The 20,484-nt window shown below is 36.9% G+C and overlaps 2 protein-coding genes across 4 annotated transcripts in view; one reads left to right on the forward strand and one right to left on the reverse strand.

The window, feature by feature from the left end:
• The window catches only part of pmvk (phosphomevalonate kinase), a 7,747-nt gene extending 1,351 nt beyond the window's left edge, over positions 1-6,396 (forward strand). The window contains exons 2-6 of one of the 2 annotated variants that reach the window (XM_051718084.1): positions 121-240; positions 319-382; positions 1,819-1,971; positions 3,637-3,766; positions 3,835-6,396. In XM_051718084.1, the coding sequence (XP_051574044.1) occupies positions 152-240; positions 319-382; positions 1,819-1,971; positions 3,637-3,766; positions 3,835-3,992 (594 nt within the window). In that variant the 5' untranslated portion in view covers positions 121-151 and the 3' untranslated portion in view covers positions 3,993-6,396. Of the gene's footprint in view, positions 1-53; positions 241-318; positions 383-1,818; positions 1,972-3,636; positions 3,767-3,834 lie in introns of those variants that run through there. The other variant, XM_051718083.1, reaches the window with a different exon arrangement.
• A 630-nt stretch (positions 6,397-7,026) lies between these two features.
• On the reverse strand, positions 7,027-20,037 carry LOC127452545 (tropomyosin alpha-4 chain-like). Of its 2 annotated transcripts, XM_051718072.1 has the most exons (8): positions 19,471-20,033; positions 15,873-16,006; positions 15,492-15,609; positions 15,293-15,363; positions 11,054-11,129; positions 9,361-9,423; positions 9,038-9,107; positions 7,035-7,884 (listed from the first exon to the last, which is right to left on the reverse strand). In XM_051718072.1, exons 1-8 carry the CDS (start codon positions 19,603-19,605, stop codon positions 7,802-7,804), a joined length of 750 nt encoding a protein of 249 aa, XP_051574032.1. In that variant the 5' UTR covers positions 19,606-20,033; the 3' UTR covers positions 7,035-7,801. The 2 variants fall into 2 exon arrangements, with proteins under 2 accessions (XP_051574034.1, XP_051574032.1); XM_051718074.1 differs by lacking the exon at positions 11,054-11,129 and having other exon boundaries at positions 7,027-7,884; positions 15,295-15,363; positions 19,471-20,037.
• Positions 20,038-20,484: the final 447 nt, after the last annotated feature.

Here is a 20,484-nt window from a genome sequence, read left to right on the forward strand (position 1 = left end):
GTTTGTGTGTTATGAATGCATAATCTTTGTTCGTTACGGTATACATTTAAAAAAAAATAATAATAAACGAAGGCGTTCCTGTCTCAGTCATCCTGAACATGTGTTCATGTGTGTATACAGTATATACTGTAGAGGACATGTAAGTAAAGCCATGACACCTGCACAGCCAAGGATTATTCTGTTATTCAGCGGGAAACGGAAGTCAGGGAAGGACTTCGTGACTGATTTATTCCAGAAAAGGTGAGATAAACACTTCTTTAGAACATTTGTACGTAAAACAGAAATGAATGAATGCAGATGCTGTAATTGTATTCCCAGAGTCACTGGAGAGATGTGCTGCATACTCAGACTGTCTGCACCTCTCAAACAACAGTATGCACAGGTACAGTACACACATTCATATCTAACATACCCTCATGAAATGTACCATGGTAACCATCGTTTCTGCAAAATTACATAGTCACAACAGTAGTCAATATCGTTATACTTAAAAATAATAATCTATTAATTCAAACAGTGCAGATGGATGGATAGCTTTTTGTCCCTCATTAACAGCTGTGTAAACGACTTAACAATGAACAGCTGATGTCAACTTTTACTACGTTATTATATTATTATTAATATTTGCTGTCACATCTTATGTTATTTTAATATTTTAGGCAATTTTTTTAAAGGAAGAGAGCGAGAGAGAGCTTGAAAGTTTTAGGAGTTGCAGTCAAAAATGGTATATTTGTGAAATTTGGATTTGTAAAGCCAACATAATTATTTTATCGTAGTAACAATAATGGTAGTAACTATGGCATTTTTGTGGAAAGTCTGGTTACCATGGTAAATTCTTGCTAAGAATATTGTTGTTGCTCTTGTATGAGGACCTTCAACTGAAAGGAATAGTTGACCCAAAAATGAAAATTCTTTCATCATTTACTCACCCTCGTGTCATCCCAGATGTTTATGACTTTCTTCAACAGAACACAAATTATGATTTTTAGAAGAATATCTCAGCTCTGTAGGTCCATACAGTGCAAGTGAATGGTGACCAGAACTTTGAGGCTCCAAAAAGCACATAAAGGCAGCATAAAAGTAATCCATACGCAGGGCTGCCGATAATGGTGGTACAGATAGGCTGTTCCATATTGTATATCACATATAAGCATGTTCAGCATGAGACGCAGATATAAACATGGAGACCACGCACAAAAGTGAAAGAGAAAGCTGTTGATGAAAGAACTGTCCACGCACCCCACCCCTCGCCACCCCCATCAGACAACTAAATGGAGGGGGGCCCGCTGAATTCATTTTGTACTGGGACCAAGAATTGCTAACTGCATCCCTGTCCAAACAATGCTACACAATCTAGGCACAATCATGATTTCAAGCTCGATTACATTTCCTAGTGCTTGACGCATGCACAGAGCACTAGATGGCGCTATAGGAAGTGTAATTGAGCTTGAAATCATGATCGCCAAGGAGAATGCTTTCAAGATATATAGTGAAAAAGGAGTTATATTTTAGTCAGTTTTCACCCAAAACCAACTGGATCACTTCTGAAGATATGGATTAAACCACTGGATTCTTATGGATTACTTTTATGCTGCCTTTATGTGTTTTTTTGGAGCTTCAAAGTTCGGGCCATCATTCACTTGCATTGTATGGACCTACAGTGCTGAGATATTCTTCTAAAAATCTTCATTTGTGTTCTGCAGATGAAAGAAAGTCATACACATCTGGGATGGCATGAGGGTGAGAAAATGATGAGAGAATTTTCATTTTTGGGTGAACTATCCTTTTAAAGTATGTTTGTGTTTGCATTATCATCAGGATCATGATCTGGACTATGAGGCACTCTTGGGTTCTGGTCAGTATAAAGAGAGTTATCGTGCTGATATGATCCAGTGGGGTGAGATGAAGCGACAGCAGGATTCTGGATTCTTCTGTAGACTGGCCATTAAACATGCCACACAACCACTCTGGGTACGAGCACTCATACTGACAACCAGCAGTATGCAAGTTTTAGTCTTAAGTGTGTCATAATTCTAAGAATGGTGTCATTTTGTTCTTATTCCTAGATTTAAGTGTGATTCATAAATGTTCATAAGTGTTAAGATTTGGCCTCATCTCCTAAATTATTTAAGGGTGCTGAGAGGTCTCATAACCAAGTTAAGATTTGCACGATGACGGTGTTCTGTTGAAAGCATGCACTCTCCAACAAAGAAAGAGTGTGTTAGGCTTATATGATAGTGGAATTTGGGCAAATTTAATGAATACATTGAAACTCATTGTTGTAAATTAAGCATTTGAACAATTTGATGGGCTTCACGCCTAAACTTTCAGAGGGCTGCAACAACTAATCATTAAAATGTAAATATCATTAAAATGATCAAAATCAGTGATGAAAATAATTGATAAGGAATTTAATAATGAGTAGTTGAATATCTTTTGCACTAGCACGGCGAACCTCTGTCAGTGACAGAAGTGAAAATTTATTTCAATGGGAAAAACAGACATTTGAAAAATGCTACAGAGCTGCATCTGAAAAGAGCCCAACACACACACACACACAAAACATTTTATAGAAGCTCATAGGGGTGTCAGGTGATTTGACAGATTCCTTCTGGCGTTTAATGTGCTTTAACCCCAACTCATATCTTACATTTCACTGATTTATTCTTATTTGTAAATATTCTAAACTCAAAGTCATGCAAGTTTTTATTTTTTTATTTTGCAAAACAACTTGTCCAAAAATGTCTTAAAATACAGGAAATACAATTTGGCTTTCTTATTTGATTAATCATTGAATTAATCTACTGAAGATTTTCAAAATATTGTTTTACAATGTGTTGTATTAAATCATGAGTGATGTAATGATATCATACCAGTTACCCTTGCAGACTCACTATTGGCTGATTCAGTGTTTGTGGGTCAACATCACTGTAGTCCTTATTTCACAACTCTTAAGTGTCACCTCAGTCAGCACTTAAGAATCAGTCTGAGACTTTGCTGAAAGTTGCTTTTAGCATCTTTATAAAAAGCTCCAACTCTTACACAAGTCCTTCTTTTTGTTAAGAAGTCCAAGCTTAAGACTATTCTTAAGAGCATTTCTAGAAGTTTTATACAGATGGCCCCAGAGATGTTCTTTTAGACCCTTAAACCTAGAAATATCATGGAATTTCCAGGCCTGGAAATGTAATGGAAATTAATAAAATCTTCACGTCTATTTAAAAATATGGAAATTTCTGTAGTGCATTTAATTTCTCGACTTATGCTTGGTTATGAAATATTTAATCGTCTAGTGATTACTCTGAGCACAATCTCTATATAAAGCCAAAAATAACAAATCCTTATCCAGTATTATTACCCGGCTCTCTGGAAAACTCGATTCTGATTGGTCAATCACACCATCAAGCGGTCTGATATTTCTGAATAACAACCACACATGCTCAAGTCATCTTTTCTACTTCTCGTTTCACTTTGTGATCTCTACAAGTAAGCTAATAAAATCATTTCAATGCAAATCAATATTCCATGTCCATTTATTTCTTTATTTATTGTATGTAATGTAGTCTTGTAATAAGGGAGATAATGAGCAGTCTCTGGTTTGAGATTTCATACACGATCATCATGTATCACCCCGAACAGATAATCAGTGACTGCAGACGTGTGTCCGATGTGCAGTGGTTCCGTCAGGAGTTTCCTGATAAATGTGTGTGTGTTCGGGTGGAGGCGTCTGAGGAAACACGGTCACAGAGAGGCTGGAGGTTCACTGCAGGTAAAACACAACTGACAAACAGACACATCAGAAGAGCTGTGTTGGTGTAATGATGTATATGTGTGCAGGTGTAGATGATGCTGAGTCGGAGTGTGGTTTGGATGAGGGAGTGACTTTTGACTGGATCATCAGGAATGATGGAGATGAAGATGATCTGCAGGCGCAGCTGGAGGGACTGCTGTCATTGGTCAAGTCAAAAACACAAAACAATATTCAACTGGTTTGATGAAGTTTTACAGATTGTTTATTTGCTGTCAGTCTTAGACTCTGTTCAACTGGAGCCCTCGCAAACTCAAGAAATAGCTCATTCAAAAAACGAAGGTTCCGTCATCACTTACTCCACACTTCTTCTGTGTTCTTCAGTGGAACAAAAAAGGAGAAATTCTGAAGAATGTTCAAAGTGAAAGCATACAGAGACAAGCTCCAAAAAGGACAAAAGACACTATTAAAGCACCACAGAAATAGTCCATATGACTCATGTGCTATATTCCAAATCTTCTGAAGTCCCACGATGTCTTTGTGTGAGGAACAGACCAGAAATCAGACTTTAAAAATTATTCACTTATTCTTAAAATCTCATTAGCTCTTTTTTTAACTTTGTAGGTTGCGATTAGTTATGAGACAGGCAAAAAAAGTCGGAATATAGCAAAAACAATTTGCGAATGTGTTCTAGAGAACAAAATAGTCATTTCTGGAGAAACTGGCACAAAATGGAAGTTGAAGCCACTGTGGCTCTTTTATTAAATGTAATAAATTACTTGTGGTTTAGAGCACACTGACCAAACACTCTCGCAAACTTCTTGTTTGCCTACATTCAGCAGCAGATGTCTTAGGTCTGGGTGCGAAAGCGTGTCGCTCAGTTCTGGGAGGTAATAACAGACAATCATTTTCAGGACAGGCTTTGGCACCGGCATTTCAGAATGACCAGAGCAACATTTCAGATGTTGTGCCATGATATTGGTCCAGTTATGAGAGAATTGTTCATTCACATGACTTGAGGCAAAGTCACATGACTTTTTGTTTATGTGCATCTAGTATTTATTCAGTAAATGTGTTTCTACTGGTTTATTTGTCTTCTTTTTGAAAAAAAAAAAAAAAAATCATATAAATGATATGTTTTTATGCTCATTTTGGTGTTTCCATTTAGTTTTTATGCGATATCCAAAAATTTGCATAAAAATATGTGGATGAAAACCCAACTATTGGCATCAAACTTGGCATAACACATCTTGACATTTAAAGGGATAGTTGACCCAAAAATGAAAATTCTCTCATCATTTACTCACCCTCATAACATTCCACATATGTATGACTTTCTTTCTTCTGCTGAACACAAACAAAGATTTTTAGAAGAATATTTCAGCTCTGTAGTCATATGAATCATTTTACAAAACTTTATGGTGCTTTTTTGGAGTTTGACTATACCGAATACTTGAAATATATGGAAAAGGTCAGCGTGAACATTCTGTGAAACTTTATTGATCCATGGAAGAACAAAGGTTTGCATGTCAGCTCTTATGACATATCTGCTTCAGCAGTACCGTCATCTAGAATGTGAGCACATGTGAAACAGCATGTAAATAAACTTTACACAGTGTGTGTACAGGTAATACTGGATCTATAGGTGTAGTTTTTCTTTTATAAGGATAGTTGACCCAAAAATGAAAATTCTCTCATCATTTACTCACCCTCATGTCATCCCAGATATGTATGACTTTATTTCTTCTGCAGAACACAAAGATTTTTAGAAGAATATTTCAGCTCTGTAGGTCCATGCAATGCAAGTGAATGGTGACCAGAACTTTGAAGCTCCAAAAAGCAGATCAAGGCAGCATAAAAGTAATCCACCAAACTCCAGTGGTTTAATCAATGTCTTCTGAAGTGATATAATCAGTTTTGGGTGAGAACAGACTAAAATGTAACTCCTTTTTCACTGTACATATTGACAGTTGTTTCCTTGGCGATCATGATTTCAAGCTTGATTACACTTCCTATCCAGTTTTCCTGATCAATCACTGGGTGGTGCCATGATGATTCTAATTGCCTGTTTTCTGTTCTGGTCTCGAGACGCAATGTAAAACGAACCAAAACGAGGGATCCAGATAGAGAACAACAACCATTTCTGTGTTAGTTGGAGTAAAAATGAACTTCAGGCTCAACTTGTGTAGCTGTTGGCTGTCATAACACAAAGTAGTACATGATATAAATGTAATTAACCTCGGATCATCACTAAATGACATTCACACACACTCAGGTGAGGCACTGTCAATAAAAAGTAATCTCGACTCTGTGAAGTATTGGCACTATACAACAGCCACGTGTTTTTTGACAAATGCAATACTTCAAACAGCACATTATCTGCTAATAATATACGCCGACGCGAGTGAAAACACTGGAGACCAGAAACTGAAAACAGGTGAATCGTGGATCAGGAATAAGGTGGATAGCTCTGTGCATGCATCAATCACAAGGAAATGTGATTGAGCTTGAAATCACGATCATCACGGAGACTGCTGTCAATGTGTATAGTGAAAAAGGAGTTACATTTTGATCAGTTCTCACCCAAAATCAGCTGGATCAATTCTGAAGACATTGATGAAACCACTGGAGTTTGATTGATTATGTTTATGCTGCCTTTATGTGCTTTTTGGAGCTTCAAAGTTCTGGCCACCATTCACTTGCATTGTATGGACCTACAGAGCTGAAATATTCTTCTAAAAATCTTCATGTGTTCTGCAGAAGAAAGAAAGTCATGCACATCTGGGATGGCATGAGGGTGAGTAAATGATGAGAGAATTAAAATTTTTGGGTTAACTGTCTCTTTAATGCAAAATCACCAAAACAGTACAGTCCTATGTCTCCATTGCTTATATGTGCCTGATTTTCAACAGTGAATAGTGGCTAAAAGCTGCTTCTGTAACAGTCAGTATTTAATTAATGTGTTCAAAAATACTTGATATCATTAGTGCCTGAAAATGTATTAAAGCAATAAGTCACTCAAGGTCTTACACACAGTAAGTGATTTTTACCACAGGTAAAATAGCATATTAAATATTCTAGAATGTAGATTTGATTGTCTGAGCTTTGAAGCCACTGTAAAATAGAGTCATCCGTTTTGGAATTTTCATAATCAAATATGCATTGGAAATTAGTAGGTCTTACAATTTAGAGAAGAAAAAAAGAAATGTATCTGAAGTATGCTAAAAAATAAAACAGGCAACAAAAATGACATTAAAAATGGTGTTCCTTTATTTATAAAAAAAAAAAAAAAAAAAAAAAAAAAGTCAAATTATTACAATGAAACAGTCAATAAACATTTACATCTTTAACACTAAGTTATCCACTATGCAAAAGGCTATTAGCAACTGAACAGATTTTATATGACCTCTTGAAAGGTTTTAGACAGTAAAAAAAAAAAAAAAAAAAGTGTTTTCCTCTTTATTTGACCAAGTTCTTTAATTTGGCAGTGCACTATGACTGACTGATCACCCGCCATCTCTGTCACCACCCCTCTGTGGATTAAACATGATTTCACATCAGTGGGGTTACAGGCGTGCGGGGAGAATCGACCAGTGTTGGTCCAGAACTGGATTTATGGCCCCTTTTTTGGGGAAATGTTCCACACAAACAAATAAATAAATAAAAATAACACATACAACTAATATAATTTAGGAAAAATAGAAATAAATGACTAAACACCACCATTGAAAGAAACTACAAGAAAATGACACCTGCTAAACAAAAACTTCAGATAATAAATCTGGTCAAACACTGTGTTGGCACAGTCCAGATTGAGTGATTCAGTCAAGGTCTGTCCCTCCCTTCCATCGTGATTAGTCCAAATAAACTTTGCATTGCTTGTTTTACTTTTTGAGCCAAAACAGGACTCGTGTGGAACATAGGCCAGTGAAAGTCAAGTTGACAGAAATGTGAAGTGCAATGTGAAAAAAGCGCCAGCTTCATCGTGTCACCCACAACAATCAGAGAGGAAACGGTGTGGTTTGCATGTGGAGAGGAGAGGACAGACATCTAGACTTAGAAGTTGTTGAGTTCCTGCAGTGTTGAATCCAGAGTGGCATGAATCTTGATGTTCTCTTCTCTGGCTGTGGCAAGCCTCTCTGAAACACCACACAGCAGATAGTGAACACAGGAGGATATGTGATACACACACAGGGCTCCACATTAAGCTTTTTTAAAACTGATTGTTTAATTGTCCAAAAACTATTTTGGTACATTAAAATGAAAACTGACACAGGATGAAGCATCGTGAATTTAAAGTAAACCTTATGGTGATCCTAAAATTCTGCGTGATTCAACATGACTTTTATGAGTACTACTAATTATAATAAAGGGTGTTTTAACACTTCAAAAAATATAAAACAAAACAAGTGAAAAATAACCGCATTTTCTTTGCATTCCCTGTGCTGGTCCACTTTGTAATTGGGGCTCAGTACATTTTCTATTCACAGTAATTTCAGTAGATTATTTTAATATTGAATGAATGAATGATTCATTTTCTTTATTTCTCTTTCTTTGTTATATTGAATTTAGAATTTTATTAGCCTATACAACAATAATACAATTCTTTCATATGGCATCACAAAGCTGTCTGATTAAACCCTTAAGACTTTATTTCATTTGACTGAAGCAAGCCCTATTAGGAGTTTTGTCATCTCACATTACATTAACTTTATATTTGGAACTGCGCAAGTGTGAAAGTAAAGTGTACCTTAAGAAAACGTTGTTATAAACCAACCAGAGCTACTGACACAATGTCTCAAGACTCAAGCTGCATTATTCTACACCATATTGTAGCGAGACTGCAAATTCTTGGATGATGTATTTCTTCAACCGGAAAAACAAGAGTGTGGAATTCTGGACATTTTCTGCACTCAGCGGTCGCAGCATTTCCTCTCACAGTAAAAGGGCAAAGTTAAGGCTCCGTGATGCTGGCCTGATAAAACAGCCGTAATTAATGGTGAATGTGGCAACTAAAGAAACAGAATATATATGTTATTTGAGATCTAAGTGTTGAACTGAGGTTGGCTAATGCACTAAGCTAGCAGCAACACATCTCACGTGTGTCTGAAACGTCACTTCCATCAGCTGAAAAGCGGCGAATGCTTCCATGTAGTAAAAACACACAAGTGTTCTATTAGAGACAATACTACACTTTGAAAATTCATACACTAGATGGCCGAGTGCATAAGGTATAGTTCTGAAACACACTTTATAGTCTGGGTTTTTCAAGTAGACTGGAGTGAGTTTTACCTTCCAGGTCATCAATGGTTTTCTCCAGTTTGGACACTGATCTCTCAGCAAACTCAGCACGAGTTTCAGCCTGTTCAAAAATAGAACACAATATGAAAAGACAAATGCTGGAAAAATGTTACATTTATGCATTCAGCAGATACTTATATCCAAAGTGTCTTACAGTGCATTAATGGTATAAATTGTATTAGTTTGTGTTCCCTAGGAATTGAACCCATGCCACTGGACTCCTCTAGCTCAACTGGTAGAACATGGCACTAGCAACACCACAGTACACAACATTCAAGTGTGCTTTAATGTATCCATACGAAATCAAAGTTGACCTCTTTTAGTCTGCTGGTCAGGATCTTGATCTCCTCCTCATATTTGTCCTCTTTCTGTGAATACTGTAAGAGACACAGTGAACCCATCAGATTTCATCAAGACTAAAACAATATTTTGTCTTTTTAAAATGTCATGTAAATGCTTTAATCCAACTGAAATCATATCAGTCTGATTTCTGTTAAGTCTGACTACTAGACCTAGATAATGCATTTGTAGCATCATCCAGCATGTATACAATCAGACCATAATAGTGCTCTAAAAAAAAAAAAAAAATCCCTTACATTTTTCCATAGGCAAATAGATTATTAACCATAACTAAAAACTTTTAAAGACAGACCCACCTTGAGCTCTAAAGGTTGTTAATCGATGGTATATGCTTCTGTTGAAGCCATCCAGCCACATTATTTCAACTTCATTTAAAAAAAATTGTTTATTAGCAAAATTTCTGGTGAAGAACTACGCTACCCATGATCCTGAAGAAAAAGATCCACCAATCAGAGAATCCCAGCCAACAAAGCGCACCAAAAAAAAAAAAAGCTCTGCAATGACCGCCCCACTCCCATGATGCAATCAAGTCGTCTCCCTACACTCTCCAACTACTTATATATTTGCATTTATCAGAATATTTTGCAATAGGTTGTTTTTGTACTTGATCAAACACTTAAAATGAACAGTTTTACATATTTCCCAATGTTTTTAATTCAATTATGTCAATCGCAATGCATCATGGGATTGTAGTTCATTCCATCATTTAAGACTTTAAGTACACAGTCTTGCACATTTGTCCATTTTTTAAATACTTTTTTGCTTCAAATCAAAGTTTGTAATTTTGTGTTTCACCTCAGAGCTGATTGGTTTGGTTCATGGCTTAGAACTCTTTTATAAAGAATTTAATGAAATACCAATGGTAAAATACTTCCGGAAAAAGTGGGAGGGCACTGCTGCGCTCCATTGGCTTCAGTGTTGTCCGCATGCATGCTACAAAAGAAAAGTGACACATGCGGTGTATTTAACCCAGCATATTTGACTTTTTTGAATTTCCTTCAAATATTTGCATCGAGTCATCAATGCGTGGCTAGTGAATAGTCAAAATCTTGACAGAATGTAGCTTGATTATAATTGCTCATGTAAACGAACTGACAGTGTACCCTTGAGACAGACTTAAGTGAAAATTATCAGCATGGTCACAGTTCCTTATTAGGGACTCTTTTGCTGCAGAGCAAACTACTTTCTAGCTAAAGCTGTACAATTTCAAAAGCTGGAGGCTGGATTAATATCCATATTATCCAGTTTCCACATATCCATATTAATATCCATTCATGTCATCAAAAGAGGGGTGGAGAAACAAGAGTAAAATATAATCAAATGGGTTTTTACAATGATTTATTATTGTTCCATCAACTACTTCTGAAAGCCCCAATCCCTAAATATCAACAACATGAATTGTGATTGATCACATGATTTCTTCCTATCTATGTGGGCAGTTTGTGGCTACAGGAGACTATGCAAGTGGAAACACAAGACTGATGTGACAATAGAAAAAAGTTGTGTGAGCAATGAAGGGTAATGCACAGACACAGTGAAAGCCATGAGCCCTAAGAGAAGATGCACCCAGCACACGTGATAGGAAATCATGAAGGGGTGAGTGAAATCAGGTGAGGGGTCACAGACAGACGTGTGTTTGTTTGGTACCTTCTCTTCAGACACCTGCAGTGTCTTCAGTGATTGGTCATAACCCCTCAGCTGCTCCTCCAAACGCTGCTTCGTGCTGTTTGACACGGCCGATCACGACACACAAGCACATGCAGGGGGCATCAGAAGAGGGGGGATCAGACCACACAACAATCAGCCAGAGAGATGAAGAGCAGGAAGGCAGGTTATTAATTTTATGACATTTCCACTATTATGATTTCATGTAAAGAGCACACGTGTGCAGCCGTGATGGAACGGCAACATTATGTTTTAGACAGTGCTTTAAATACAACATGCACTCGGAACACAGCTGTTCTACAAGCATCACAGGCCGAACAGGAAGAACCAAAAATGGGTCATAGGTATGTTCCGATAGGGACCGCAGGGAAAAACAATGCTAAATGCAAATAATAAAATGCACTATAACTGCAATAAAACCGTGGATAGTAAGAATAGTCTTATTAACGTTCAACAAAGAGAGAAGATGCTTCCCATATCATTTGTTGTTTATGTCAAAGACTGTATGTCCAATCAAACTCTACAGTATTTTGGTGCAAATTCATCTGTCACTTAATTGAAGCTAGCCAAATTAGACAGATGGGCATGATTAGCTTAGGATTAGAAAACATGGAATGGTTGCGTGACATCATCCTCAAAATAACATGAACAAAACTAGACAAGGAAATATGACCCTCACAACATTAAATACAGTTTCACTTGCAACGAGAACCAAACTTGTCGATCACAGCGCGTTTGATGAATTACTGGCTGCTCAGAACATGAAACCATTGAAGTTTAAGAGAGATTTACAAACCAAACTCAAACTAAACACTGGAAATATGAGTATGTTTCAAATTAAGCTGATTTAAATGGCATTTTTGTTACTTTTCAGGGTTTTTCCTGGGTGAATAAAGGTCTTTGGTGGTGGCTGATAGATACGGTCATCCATATGCTTGAAGTTGGTTTATAACAATTGCGATTAATTATTATAACAATTATTTAATTGCACTGCATGCGTACATTGGATACGAGTTATCCTCTAAGTATCTGGAACCTTTTTAATTTGACAGAGAATTTGTTCTTTATGTGAAATCAAACTAAACTTAATTTAATGAACCCCTTATTTCTAGTTATAATATTTTGTTTGTACCCATGAGTAGACCACATTACAGAGTTTGGACTGTGCTAGTGAACATTTTTGTTCCTACTCCATAACAGATATAGTTTTCCTTTCATACGGCTCTTAATGATTTCAGTAATCTTTAGGACTATCTGAAGGTAAACATGGCCAGTTTATTTCCTATTATTATCGAACATCATTCAAAGAGAACATCCATTACACAAGAGGAAAACTTTGTTCATAATTTGTCTTGGAGGTCCAGACTTTAGAGCCCTTTTCATTTACAGTACTTGCCCTTATATTTAGAGTGCAATACTCTAAGCACAGGTACGACCATGGATGGCTCTTCTACTGTGGTTAGTAGCGAATCTTTCTAAAACATGATAGTATTTGTATGTGCTGTTTAGCATGTCGGGCTGTCTAGTAGTTTGAATTCATAGAGCTTTATCTAGAAAATTCTCAATAGAATTCAAATGGGTCGCATCAGTTTTGTGGTCTGTGCTGCAAAATCAAGGCTCGACCTGCACAAGCGATTCGTTCAGCGCTATCCTATCTCTGAAACATGAATATCGAGTGAAGCACGGTTAATGCGTGAATGTTCCTGAGAAACAGTAGTAGAGAGGATCAGTTGCCGAGTGGTTCTGTGATGGCTCGGGCACGAAAACCAGCCTTCAATCGCAGCATGCAAAAAAATGTTGTAAATGAAAAGCATATTTAGCGATTACAAAGCGCCAAACGTGAACTAAGATGAAAACACATAGAATTTAATTAGAAATATACTGTAGATGTGCATCAAAAAAATTCACATGACTTTCCTTAATAAATCATGTGACTGAATAATTATCTCATAACTGGAGTAACAAGTGGACCAATATCATGGCGTAGCATCTGAAATGTTGATCTGGTCATTCTGAAATGGCAGACCCAAAATCTGCAATTAGAATGATTTTCTACTATTACCTTACTTTGACACTCAGACTAAACACTAGCAAACATGAAGTTCATCAGACTGTTTTGTCTGCGCACTCTAAATCGCAAGTAACTGACCCTTCGCTAAGCTCCGCCCCTCTTGCTTACGGTCGCCCGCTCTGACAAGCTCTGCAGAACTCCCCATTGGAATTAATGGGTGAATGCCGTGAATGACGGTTTTTGGCAAAATATTCTCATAAACAGAATGGATAATATTTTGACCTGGGCTGGTATGAAGAGTGGCGTTGTAATGCATATTTATCTGAGGTTTTTTTTAATCAGAGAAATTGTTAAATTATACAGTAATTTGATTGAAAACTGTTTAGACTGTGAATCAGAATCAAGGCAAACGATTATTACAGTCACTTCATTTAATAGCGATTACACATCTAATAACATTAAGTGAATAGAGCTGTTTATAACGTCTCATAACACACTCATTTTAATGCTGTGAACTGTTTATTTACTATCACTTGTGCTATGACTTGAATCAATACATAAATGAATTAATGTTCAGTTATTCGCTTTAATTTATCTTGGAGTAAATGTAGGTGTCGTTACAGATGTTATATGCTCATTTGGGAATGACGGCTGACACAGTTTAATCCATAACATGCTCTTCTCCAGATTTGTTTAAAGATTATTTAAAAAAAACAAAAAAAAACAAAGAAAAACACTGTGTATCCTCTCATATTAGCGTGTCAGAGTAATGGCGGCATGGCAAAAGTTGCTAAGACAGGATTGATCAGAAGCGCTTTTAAGGTGGGGCATAGCAAATCAAATTTATTTCTGAACAAAAGAGCCACAGTGGCTACATCAGTGTTGGGTAAGTTAGTTACTCTAAATAAAGTAATTCATTACTAACTACTAATTACATCTTCTACAGTGTAATTAGATTAATGTATTAATTACTCCATCTGAAAAGTAATTGCATTATTACCAATTACTATCCAAACCCTTATCAACCTCAACCAGATGAACAATACAAGGATAGACATGAAACTGTTCTTTTAATTCTTTCAAATAAATTATATAAAATCTAATAAATTATTAATGAACTGGCCAAAGAATTTAAGGGGGCAGCGTTAAATTCGAAAACATATATTTTAACATTAGACGTTACATTTCGATTTTAAATTCACTCTTGTTTAATATAGAATTCTTCTATAGTCTATACAGTATTTAATACAATTACATCAGACGTAACTAATTAAATAACTGAAAAATTAAGAGTAATCCCTTCACTATTTTTCAATGAAAAAGTAATTTAATTACAGTAATTAATTACTTAGTAATGCATTACACCCAACACTGGGCTACAACTACCATTTTGCCAATTTCCCCAGAAGTGACAATTTTGTTAAACACAGGATGGAAACGCTGCTTTATTTGCAAACTGCTTTTGTGAAATTTTCACATAAATTAAACTGGTAACATGGACAGAAACATAGCTACTGACACACTGTCTCTCTCTCTCTCTCTCTCTCTCACAGGTTTGCCTCAGTTTCAAGCATGATCCAGTTATGGTATCGTGATGCGTTGTGATGTAATGAATGGTGACGTGCATCATGAGGTTGCGCATGTTGGCACCGTATGATGAAGTACTGCATCATGCATGTGCTGCACGAGATTACCAGTCAGACAGGAACGTGTGGTTTCAGCTCTTTTTCTCCCCAATTTGGAATGCCCAATTCCCAATGCACTCTAAGTCCTCGTGGTGGCGTAGTGACTCGCCTCAATCTGAGTGGTGGAGGACGAATCTCAGTTGCCTCCGCGTCTGAGGCCGTCAATCCGCGCATCTTATCACGTGGCATGTTGAGCACGTTACCGTGGAGACTTAGCACGTGTGGAGGCTTCACACTATTCTCCGCGGCACCCACGCACAACTCACCACGTGCCCCACTGAGAGCGAGAACCACATTATAGTGACCACGAGGAGGTTACCCCATTTGACTCTACCCACCCTAGCAACCGGGCCAATTGGTTGCTTAGGAAGCCTGACTGGAGTCACTCAGCACGCCCTGGATTTGAACTCGTGACTCCTCTTTACTTGCTGAGCTACCCAGGCCCCTCCACGGTTTCAGCCCTTTAACTCATTTTACACAGTTGAACATTTGAAAATGTATGTGTAAATGAAGAGTAAGACCCACACTTCAGCCAGCTGTGCTCTCCCCTCGGCCCGCTCCAGATCCCCCTCCATCACCAGCAGCTTACGAGCCACCTGACAGAGACAAAGTTCAGGAAACCAGTTTGACATGAAAACAGTCATGAAAAATAAATAACTCAGTAGATATTCAGAAAAAGTTCTTGGTTCTCAACCCTAGTCATGCATGAAGTAGGGTATCTGACCTCGTCATACTTGCGGTCGGCTTCTGCAGCGATGTATCTGGCCTCCTTTAGCTGGATATCCTGTAGCTCCATCTTCTCCTCGTCCTTCAGAGCTCTGTTCTCAATCACCTTCATTCCCCTACACAGCACAACACACAACAAAAATGTTTGACAGGTATTTCAATGAAAGGTTTTCATCCCAAGAATGAAAATTCTGTCATTATTTATGCATCCTCACGTTGTTACAAACACATTTGACCTGATTAAAACAAGTTTAGTTTATCTAACATATCTATAAGTTCATGCAACAAAAAACATTTGTGCCTGTAATGCTTTCATAAAAACTCATGGGGCACCAAAGTGTACAGTATTTGTGTAATGTGCCATGTAAATGATTGTCACCTCTCGCTCTCATCTGCAGCTTTCTCAGCCTCCTCTAGTTTGTGCAGTGCTGCGGTCAGTCTGTCCTGAGCTCGATCCAGCTCCTCCTCCACCAAATGAACACGTCTGCTCAGAGACGCCACCTCTGACTCCGCCTGACACACAAACACAAACTGTAATGTGTTTTCTATTGTTTTGATAAAACAAAGTCTCAGCTTTCAAATCTGGTCAATGCTGTCATGGAATTCAAACTATAAATGCTTTTATGCTCTTTAATGTGTCAAATCGCTTAAGCTCAGAGAGCGCTGCATTTTGCATCTCTGCTCCATTTAGCACTCCTCTTTGAAAACACATGAATGAACATCAGATGGGATGTTGAAAGACGCAATGCAACTGGCTGAAATGATCATCTCTAATGTGATCAGTGAATAAGGGTTTCAACTGCGGGATGATGTCAATGACATCAACTACAAATTAAAAGAAATGTTAAGGCATACTACAGTGACAGAGTCTTCCTGGTGAATGTTGAACATTATTATAGGGTTTCTAAAAATATCTGTGCTATACTGGATTAATGTCTCTAATGATCACACTAACCCTAATTAGCTTTTAAATATATATCATATGTATGACAGAAGCACAGCAGGACTAGATACTCATTTACACATAACTTATTTGCCACTTTTCCACCATCGGGCCAAATGGTTCTTATTGCGAAACCGTGCCTTTCCGTGCTGATCTGGGCTTCTTAAAGTTTCTTCTCCATTGTGGTGCTTGAATGTACATAACATATACGTCAGTTGGTGACGGCGTGAAAGGTAAACACTGGAACGAGTGAGCTATGGAGGATGACTGCATATTTCAGTTTTTAGTACTGCTTTTCCTCCTTGTTTTTACTCTACTAAAGCACAGGAAAGACATGTCCCATGTCGCAAAAAAGAAAAGCAAAGAGCAAAAGGCGAGAGGTTTACCATCATATGCTGAGGGGCTGTGACCCGAACACACAAAAAGGTAAAAGTTCCCAAACTAGCTAAAAGGGACATTTATTGACAAAATATAATAGGAGTAATAAAACGATTTATTGCACAGCTCTCTGGAATACTCTATTCTGATTGGTCAATGGCGCCATCTAGCGGTCTGATATCTCTGAGTAACAACCGCACATCCACATATCAGACCGCTCATCCAGGTATTGCAAGCCATCTTTCCTGCTTCTCGGATCATTGTGAGATCTCTACAAGTAAGCTAATCAAATAATTTCAACTTAAATCAGTGTTTCATGTGAATGTATTTATTTGGCAAGTCGTCTTGTAATAATCTGGATAATGAGCAGTCAGATGGTCATTAATTACAAAATAAACACCAACAGAACTCAAACTGGAGGTGGATTTCCACAAGTTCATTTATTCTCACATAATTACATCATTTCAACACAAATCAATATTTTATGTCCATCAGGGTTGTGCACCATTCAGAATTGAATGAAGAATGCCAATTCAATTGCACTTCAATTCAAGGAAGCAAAAAGGATGTAGAATTGCAATTCGAATTTAGGGAAGTATAATTAAAATGGAATGACTTTTTTCAAGTTTTTTTTTTAATAATCCATTTGATTTTTCAGTATAACATGAAACATGTTCTCATATGCATAACAAATGGGATATTTCCAGAAACATTACACTGTAAAAAGAATTCTTAAAATCAAGTAAACAATGCTGAAAAAGCAATGAAAGATTACTGTAGTTTTTTCGGCACAAGTAATGCATCGCAATACAGCTTTTATATTAAAACATACTTAGATTCTTTTTAAGTTGAACCAACAAGCACAGCAGGGAGTTGAATTAATGCATTTTTTTAGTTCAAATTGGTCTAGAACAAATGTTTATGAGGTTCAGTCCCATTTGCCCTCATCCCAGCATGCACTGGGGCATGAATAATATGGCTGCATCGTTTGGCCATTTGCATGGTTTTATTTACATTTGTTGTAGTTGATTTTGTCATGGTAGGTAACTTGTTGTTTTGTGATGTCAGGATGAGTTTGTTTCTCTAATGAATTTATCAACTCATAAGCATGTTTTATGTACCAAGTGTCAAGGTCTGCATGTGCCATTTTAAAATATTTTTTTTTTCATGTGTTTCAAGTGTTCATGTGATGAGTAAAAATGTGATATTATTGGTTTAAGACAGCAAGCACAACACTCTCCATGCAATATGTTTAGAAATGTACAGTACATGAGATGCTTAGAACAGTGAGCGGTTTATTATCCTATAAATCAGTCCTATAAAGTCAGAGCAGGCTGACATTTTAAGTTAGTTAAAATGAAGTATATTAATTCAACTTAAAAAAAGCAATGCAAACTTAATTTCTTTGTTATATAAACATCACTTTTAGAGTTATAATAATAAATAATACATATAATAAAATTTGATAATGTTTAAAATGCCACCTATAGAAATTTGTATTTCATACATTTTCATTTTATAGACCGCAGTGGAGGAACTCCAAGAATGCTCTAGTTCAATATATTAAACATTCAATCGATTCAAATTTTAAATCTATTTTTATGAAGAAAACATGTGGTGAACCATTTCTGGTGCTATACAGCAAAAATAAATAAAAAAAAATTATATTTTATAATATATATATATATATACACTGATCAGCCACAACATTAAAACCACCTGCCTAATATTGTGAAGGTCCCCCTCGTGCCGCCACAACAGCGCCAACCCGCATCGCAGAATAGCATTCAGAGATGATATTCTTCTCACCACAAGAATAACGGTAATGGTCTACAGTAACTCAGATAACCGCTCTGTACAATTGTGGTGGGAAGAATATCATCTCTGAATGCTATTCTGCGATGCGGGTTGGCGCTGTTTTGGCAGCACAAGGGGGACCTTCACAATATTAGGCAGGTGGTTTTAATGTTGTGGCTGATCGATGTATAATATATATATATATATATATATATATAGATATAGCTCTGGAAAAAATATATATATATAGCTCTGGAAAAAATGAAGAGACCACTGCAAAATGATCAGTTTCTCTGGATTTACTATTTATAGGTATGTGTTTGAGGAAAATGAACATTTTTGTTTTATTGTATAAAGTACTGACAACATTTCTCCCAAATTCCAAATAAAAATAGTAATTTAGAGCATTTATTTGCAGAAAATGACAACTGGTCAAAATAACAAAAAAGATGCAGTGTTTTCAGACCCCGAATAATGCAAAGAAAACAAGTTCATATTCATTTTTAAATAACACAATACTAATGTTTTAACTTAGGAAGTGTTCAGAAATCAATATTTGGTGGAATAACCCTGATTTTCAATCACATCTTCAATCATGTGCAGACAGGACACACTATAAGTTAAGTATACGAAGTCAAAAGCATATGGTGCAAAACTGATATACATAATGTCTTCATACATCACTATCAAGCCCTAACTTTAGGGCTGTCAGCTTCTCTCAGCTTATACAAATGACAGGAAAAAGCGGTATTGTATTGGGAGAGAGAGACTCCTGAAGAACAAAGATAAACAGAACAGGACGGAACTGCGGGTGAAATGGTTTACAATAAAAAACCGCAAGTGTTGTTTGTGTGTGCACCTGTTCTCTGGTTCTCTTCTCATCCTCCAGTTGTCTGTGCAGGACTTCAGCTCTCTCCTCCGCTTCATCCACCTGCTGCTGCAGAACTTTAATCTTGCGCTTGACCGCCTCCACACTGTTCAGTGTCACAGACATCTTCAGATCACAGTCAGTCAAGAGATGCTGCTGCTGGATGAACAGACGAGCTCCTCAAATCATCACACACACCTGCCGCGCGCGCTCACTGTCAGCAGGAAGTGACGTCTCTTCCGCACAAACACCCTGTCAATATAAAGGCTTAGAATAAAAGGCTCATGTACAGTCACGATTGTGACCGTCTGGCCTCATACCAAACAAACAAACAAACAAACAAATACAAAGGACATGAATTATTGATTTGAGTTGAAATTATGTTTTTTTTTTTTTTTTAATGATTTTTTTTTATGTGATAAGAAAGAGACACGGAGATTCTAGTAACAGCTATAGCTCAAATAAAGCTCTGGTTTGCGTCGAAGTTCTGTTGTTTCTTTATTTTGCGAAAATGACCATCTGACTGCCCTTTGTCCTTATTGCAAAGCTACATGAACACTGACTTCAAAATGTAACTATCCGCGTCCGGGTCCACCCTGTCGGGGTTTATTTTTCGATAAAGACTCTCTGAGTCTGACTGTTCATATCAGTACATTTTACATATCAGACCGCTAGATGGCGCGATTGACCAATCAGAAAAGAGCATTCCAGAGAGCAGCGTAATCAAATAATAAAATATAAATATACAGGTGCATCTCAATAAATTAGAATGTCATGGAAAAGTTCATTTATTTCAGTAATTCAACTCAAATTGTGAAACTCGTGTATTAAATAAATTCAATGCACACAGACTGAAGTAGTTTAAGTCTTTGTTTCTTTTAATTGTGATGATTTTGGCTCACATTTAACAAAAACCCACCAATTCACTATCTCAACAAATTAGAATACATCATAAGGCCAATAAAAAAAAACATTTTTAGTGAATTGTTGGCCTTCTGGAAAGTA

The sequence above is a fragment of the Myxocyprinus asiaticus genome, chromosome 15 (genome assembly GCF_019703515.2).
Source record: "Myxocyprinus asiaticus isolate MX2 ecotype Aquarium Trade chromosome 15, UBuf_Myxa_2, whole genome shotgun sequence".
NCBI lineage: Eukaryota > Metazoa > Chordata > Actinopteri > Cypriniformes > Catostomidae > Myxocyprinus > Myxocyprinus asiaticus.